The sequence below is a fragment of the Neofelis nebulosa genome, chromosome X (genome assembly GCF_028018385.1).
Source record: "Neofelis nebulosa isolate mNeoNeb1 chromosome X, mNeoNeb1.pri, whole genome shotgun sequence".
Classification (NCBI taxonomy): Eukaryota; Metazoa; Chordata; class Mammalia; order Carnivora; family Felidae; genus Neofelis; species Neofelis nebulosa.
In genome coordinates this window covers 20670969-20678222 of record NC_080800.1, presented here as the reverse complement: position 1 = coordinate 20678222, position 7254 = coordinate 20670969, and the positions used below count along the sequence as shown (strand labels likewise).

Sequence of the window (7254 nt, the reverse complement as noted above, 5' to 3'; positions counted from 1 at the left end):
GACTGGCAAAATTTTTACAGAGCATAAAAACTCCACTTCCTGCTCTTTACAAATTTGATAAGGACCAGAAGGTAGTTTTTCACTTAAGATCTTTGAAACCAAGCAGTTAAGTGAAAAATTCCAAGACACCTTTTGGAACGCTTTAATTGACAGAAGGGAAGTACACAAATGAATTTTAAAATAAAATCAATGCATCAGAGAGTAAGACCTAATGTGAAAGGTGCCACACCTCACTCAGATCAGATGGAAGAAGGCCAAAGTCAAAATCACAGAGTGAGGAAGGACGCAAATGCGAGACGAAGGGCCCTGGGACTGAATTATCAAGACACGCTCTGCTGGTGTCTCCAACTTCCAGATTACCCAGGCCTTAGTCGGTGGTTTGGAAAAACATGGTATTTGGTCACAAAGAGCAACAGTAGAGACTGGCTGCATCTGGAATGAGGAAGGAGCTTAGAATCCTGGGGACAAAGTACACACTCGACTCTATGACAATGAGGAGGGAGGTATGAGGACACCAGAGCGCTGATGAGGCTTTGCGCTCTCTTGTGACAGGCGCCAACCAAATCACAGCAACATACTATGAAAAATTGCTCAAGGTGCTACTTTAGTGAAGATATGGAGCAGCTACAGAAGGTTTCTCTGGAAAAGGTCCAGCTCATGTAGAGAAAATAAGACATTCAAGCACTGTAGTGACTATGTGCTTTGCTCAAAGTTGGTGGAGGAAAAGAGTTCTCTCTGGTTGACTTGCAGAAGACGATCTTTCTTCAGAGAGGACAGATGCATTCCGTTCTCTACAAAGTTCTATTGGTCTTGATCTTGTCCCTACAAAGAAAACAACAGGAATATCCACGATCAGTTTGAGTATAACGTTCTCTATTTAACGAAGATTGACTCCGAGCATTTAGTGACGGTGGTAATTCAAAAACCTTTGCCTTATCTCAGAATTACTCTCAGAGTTGGTACAGAAAAAGAATGACCATTTAATTACTTATACATATTTTAAAACAGTTCTTTACTCTCAGTTAAAAACCTGATTAGAAATGATGAATGAGCGCTAACGGGTATAGGGTTTCTTTGTGAGAGGGCAGAAATGTTCTAAGATTAGTAGTGAGGGTTGCACACTTTGAATACAGGAGAACCGTACACTTTAAGAGGGTGAATTTTATGGGGTATATGAATTATATCTGAGTACAGCTCTAATTAAAAATCTGATTAGAGGTGGCTGGGATGCTCAGTCAGTTAAATGTCCGACTCTTGATTTCAGCTCAGGTTGTGATCCCACAGTTCGTGGGATCGAGCCCCGTGTCGGGCTCTGCACAGACGGCACAGCCTGCTTGGGATTCTCTTCTCTCTCTGCCCCTCTCCCGCTCCCATGCACCCTCTCAAAATAAATAAATAAATAAACATTAAAAAAATAAAAATAAAACATTCTAATCTTTTTAAAAAATCTGATTAGATCAGATGAACGCCGGCTGACGTGTGGAAGAACCGAATCACTGTACTGTTCACCCAAAACTAATATTACGCTGCATGTTAACTAAACGGGATTAAAATAAAAACTTAAAAAGCCAAAAAAAGAAAAACCTGATTACAGAATAAATTTTCGATAAATTTCTCACTCACCTAGTGAATTTACCTACCTATACTAAATAATTTCCCAAGATCGCCACCAGTCATCCTATTTGTATAATTTAACAATTTGCATCATCAGGCTAACCAGTTTCCAATTTTAAATACTGCTTTCTGCTAAAACTTGTTTGTCTGATAATGTATTAGAAACTAAGACATACTTAATTATTATACAACCTGATAGAATATAGAGTTTTAAAACTGCATTTAAAAAATAATCAATTAAAGCCATCTTTTTCCACTCCAAATGGACCATGTTATTTGTAAAGACTGCTTGGGAGGGTGCCTGGGTGGATCAGTCAGTTAAGTGTCTGACTCTTGGTTTCAGCTCAGGTCATGATCTCCTAGTTCATGGTTTGAGCCCCACGTTGGGCTGCGTGCTACCAGCACAGAGATTCTTTCTCTGCTTGGGGTTCTTTCTCTCTCCCTCTCTCTGCCCCTCCCTGCTCGCACCCTCTCTCTCAAAATAAATAAACTTTTTTAAAAACCTGCTTCTGGACTACCCAAGTAACTCCCCCTATCAGAGCAATAGCTTGCATTAACTGGTCACGGTGATGCCCAACATGTTACTTGACTGCATAGAGACTGAAAATGAAATCAAGGGAAATTGATCCAGTTGGTACAAGCTGAATGAGCTGAATCCTGGTCAGGGACGGTATGTGTATGTATGTGTGAATACCCATGTGTATACCTGCACTCACGTGCACAAACCAAACTCCTCTAAATTTCATCTCTGAGATGAATGACTGGTCCATCAATCCCGTACAGAGGTCCATCACAATGCTTCCACGGGACAAAAATCAGTAAAGATACCCTTTTATATCGTTCATCATAAAAGACCAATGCTACTATAACTGAACAAAACCACGAAGCTTTATCGACTGTGTTTGCATACAGATACCTTTCTGTTGCGTGTTAAGAATCAAGGTTTTCAGGGTTAAGAAGAAATATACACAATTAACATACATTAGGGTGAAACATTGCAATGTTAAAATCAAATTGAAAGTATCAACGTGAACTTATGATTTAATAGTTCTGTCCAGAAAAGAGAACTAGAAAAGGTATAATATACACCCCTAACTTCCAGATTAGGGTCTCTAATACCCATTAAAAGCAAATAGGGCTCCTTGAGGGAAATGATGATTCTAGGATGGAGGCAGGGAAGGTATAAGATGACACCATTATGTCATCTTGGGCCAGAAAAAGTTTTCAAAGATACGTGGGGTTTTAGCCAAGGAACACAAAGGATCTTACCGGTGGCCAAAGGTGTGCCAGTTTAAGCTTCAAAAAGATGGCTGCTATGTGCAGTAACATGGGTGAACCTCACAGAAATCCAGACACAGAAAGAGTACACACTACATGTTCCTTTTGTTTTACGTTTAAGAAATGACAGAGTCAAGAGTAATGGCTACATGGTGGGGACAGTAGAGGGAAAAGACTCTGATTAGAAAGGGGCCATTTCAGGTGCTAGAAATACCGATGTAAAATCGTGTCAAGCTATAAACCTAAGATGTGTGCACTTTATATATGTGTGTGTATGTATGTTAAGTTCTGATTGAAACATATAGAAGAAAAGTCTATACTATCCACAATAATACTCAAAAAGGAGAAAGCCAGAAAATCATTTGTCACCGTTTAAGGTGGATTTTAACTCAACTTCTATCCTTGAAAATTGGTAGGGAAAGATTTAAATTCTTATCCTGCCTTTCCAGGAGGAACTGTGCTTCCAGAGATACCTGAATGGCCTGCGTTGACAAGGAGGAACTTTAGAGGAGAATGTCCGCTAATAACTGTCAAAGGAATGATATCAAAAATAACTCATCATCTTATAAACATTAATGAAGTTACTGATTCAGGCCAAAATTACCAATTGGTGTTAAAAACCACTAGGTGATGGTTGCCCAGGGCCAAAGTAACACTACACAGAGGTCTTTCTAGTTGAGAAGGTAAAAACGCCTCTACCATGGAGGGCCCAGACAGCCAGCATCTGCAACATGGTCAATGTTAACATCACTAATGGTGGATCAGTCACAGATCACAGGCATCATAGTGTAATTCTGGGGTTTTCTGTCTTACTTATTTAAGTAATCTCTACACTTCGATGTGGGCCTTAAACTCACAACCCCAAGATCAAGAGTCACAGGCTCTTCTGACTGAGCCAGCCAGGCGTCCCCTCATAATGTAATTCTGAAACAGTGCTTATGAGGGACTCCAGCAAAAAATGCTCTGTTGAGGGGCCACCTGGGCAGCTCAGTCGGTTAAGCGTCCAACTTCAGCTCAGGTCATGATCTTGCGGTTTTTGAGTTCAAGCCCCATGTTGGGCTGTGTGCTGACAGCTTGGAGCCTGGAGCCTACTTCAGATTCTGTGTCTCCCTCTCCGTCTGCCCCTCTCCCACTCGCACTCTCTCTCTCTCTTTCTCGGAAATAAATGAACATTAAAAAAAATTTTTTTTTAATGCTCTGGTCAATCTTTAGATGAATTTGCACTTTATAGGAAATACAGAGAATGGGGAAAAAGCCAAATGACATTTCAAAGAAGAAACCAATCAAATGAAGGTGGGTATTTTTGCAGGACAAGTAGCAGCAACAACAAAAAAGCTGTCCTAGATTAAAAACAACTTGAGATTTGCTCAAATTTGTTACACAGTCCTGGAACTGATCCAGGCTTAGACACTTCATGGAAATTTTCAAGATGAGAATCTATTGATGTGGAAAGGTGGAAATGGTTAAATGAAATGAAAGCAGGTCATAAAACAGTATAAATAATTAAATCTCATTTGGGGAAAATACATATACAGTAACACCTTGGTTTATGAGCATAATCCTTTCGGGAAACATGCTTATAATGCAAAGCACTTGTATATCAAAGCAAATTTCAAGAACCATTGGCTCAGTTGTGATCATGTGACGTTAGGCACCACGTACTACTCGTATTGCAAGTTAAAATATATTAGAAATGTTTGCTCGTCCTGTGGAACACTCGCAGAGCAAGTAACTCGCTCGGTAAGGTTTTCCTGTATATACAAAGAGCAAAGTATCTGGAAGGACACACACAAAGTTGTAAGAGATGTTATCTTGGAGTTGTGAGCAGACAGTGGTTTCTCTTTTTTTTTTTTTTTTTTTTGCTTACTTACATTTTCTAAGTTTTTTTTTTTTTATAATGCACGCACACTGCTTTCTATTCTATTAATAAAAGGTTATTTTAAATAAACAGAGCCCTTACTGTTGCTAGCCTAGTGGGAGCTTGACAGTAATCAGAAGAAAAAAAACTGGAAACCAAAGATTGGATTATTGCCCTTATTACCATAAAGTAGTGAAAGCTGTTATTCTGTGATTTTTTTTCCTCTTTTTAATTTTTTCCTTTTTTAATTGTGGTAAATGATCCGTAAAATTGACTATCTGGTAAGATGGTAAGAAACGGTTATTTTTAAGAGCACAGTTCAGGGGCATTAAGCACGTTCGGAGTTCTGTGCAACTGTGACCACCCTCCATCTCCAGAACATTGTCATCTTCCCAACGGAAACTCTGTCACCATTAAACACTGACTCCTCATTCCCCCTGCCCTTGGCAATCGCCATTCTACCTTCTGTCTCCATAAATCTGACTTTTCTAGGTATCTCAGTGTAAGTGGAATCATACAGTATGCGTCCTTTTCCGTTGTATGGATAAACCACATTTTGTTTATCTTGACAATTTTTTTTCAGATTCAACCCACCCACAGACTTTCTCTAAACACTCTCCTGTCAGTCTTCATAGATGATGATAAACTGCAGAATTTACTTTTTAAAAATCCAATGTATGGCAGGATAAACCTTGCTCATTGCTATTAATACCCCCACAGAGCAAGAACTTCTAGAACATGGGCACCTCTATCAGAATGGCTACTCTGGCAACCCAGTTCATGCTGTCCTTCCTGTCTGGTGTGAAAAAGCTGCTCCAACCTTTCTTTCTTGAAAAAAGAATTTTAATGCTTATTTATTTCGAGACAGAGACAGAGCATGAGTGGGGGAGGGGCAGAGAGAGGGAGACACAGAATCCTTAGCAGGCTCCAGGCTCCGAGCTGTCAGCACAGAGCCCGACCCCGGGCTCGAATCTACTATGAGATCGTGACCTGAGCCAAAGTTGCACCCTTAACTGACTGAGCCACCCGGTCAACCTTTCTTTCTTTAGAGATGACTATGCTTTTCCAGTGAAAAAACCACAAAGAAGATTTGGCTAAAGGTATCATCGGGCTGGTACATTCTGGGGAAAAATCAGACACTTTATAATAGAAACTAAAGTATGAAATTACTGTTTCGCCTTATATTTTGAAGCATCCCGAGGTTCTCTGCTGGGATTGCTCCAGTCGTCAGCTTCAGGTGTGGTCTTGTAGTGACGCCAGGCAGACTTATTAAAAACTGGAAGTCTCTCAAATGATTCACTTGAAAGTGCCTAACAGAAAGACAAAAACGGACACCGAAGGTCCACATGTCATTTTTCTCACATGAGATACTGAAATTTTACTATTTACAACATTAGAAACCCTGAGGCGTACTTTTGGAATTACATTAAAATTACATTTCGATAGCGGACACAGATTGGCCAGGATTAAATTAAAGCTTTTTTAAAGGAATAAAAACGTTCACTCATTCAAAACCAGTACCAAAGTACACGTATCCAGAACACAAAGTATTTTATTCAGTTAATACTGCTTTGAAATACTCAGGCGCCTTGACTATACGGTCTCTAGGCTGAGCACTGCTGTTCACAGGCTGACTGCTCCCCAGAGGGCCCACGCAGAACTGGTTTCCTACATACTAAATTTATACACATAAGCACATAAGGTGATGCCAAATATCACATCATTTAGATGCAGTGGCACATAAGATGAACACTCCAAATCCCTGGTTAGGTTATGGTATGTAACACATCACGTATAACATATAACACACTGCGCATACGCAGCTGTGAAAAAGAATGACCATCTCTACAGGCAGGGATGTAGCAGATCTCCAAGATATACAGGAAAGCTTTAAAAAAAAGAGCAAAATGTGGAAATAATCAGTGTAGGAAAAAATTATTTCCCCCATATGTTTATCAATGCAGAATCAACTCCAGGAGGCTCCATGAGAAACTGGTACCATGGTTACCTCTGGGAAAGAGACCTGGGTGGCTCAGAGCCAGTGGCGGGAAAGACTTACTTTTCCCTTTGGTAGCTTCTAAATTCTGTACTACGTGCCTGTATTACCTATTCAAAGAAATACTTCAAGTGTTCTAGAGTTTGGAAATAAATAAAAGTCTGATGCTACCAATGAATGAGAACACCTGTGTTACAGAAGCTTTGTTAATAGATCAGCCTTTTATATCACCATACCATGATTACTGAATTCTTGTAACTTTGGAAAAGCCAGTGAGTTTTAAAGCAAGAGACTCAAAGACTTCAGTTTAGGAAAATCTATCTCCTTTTACATTAGTCCTTTCAATGGTTATGCAATTTTAAAAGAAATCACAACTAAGAATCTTAGTCTTAAAAATCAGTATTTATGTGTTTACATGTCCGTATTTCGTATTTTGCTACACCTGAGCAGAAAATCAATGACAGGACATACCTTGGTTTTCCCATAAAACTAAAGTAAATCTGAACTG

The 7254-nt window shown here is 39.6% G+C and overlaps 1 protein-coding gene across 3 annotated transcripts in view; it reads right to left on the bottom strand.

Annotated features, from left to right (window-relative positions):
• Positions 1 to 585: 585 nt before the first annotated feature.
• The window catches only part of PDK3 (pyruvate dehydrogenase kinase 3), a 72236-nt gene continuing 65567 nt past the window's right edge, over positions 586 to 7254 (bottom strand). For 2 of the 3 annotated variants that reach the window (XM_058714419.1, XM_058714421.1), the window contains exons 11-12: positions 5921 to 6060; positions 586 to 822 (exon numbers count right to left, since the gene is read on the bottom strand). In XM_058714419.1, coding sequence (XP_058570402.1) covers positions 792 to 822; positions 5921 to 6060 — 171 coding nt within the window. In that variant the 3' untranslated portion in view covers positions 586 to 791. The remainder of the gene's footprint in view (positions 823 to 5920; positions 6061 to 7254) is intronic. The other variant, XM_058714420.1, reaches the window with a different exon arrangement.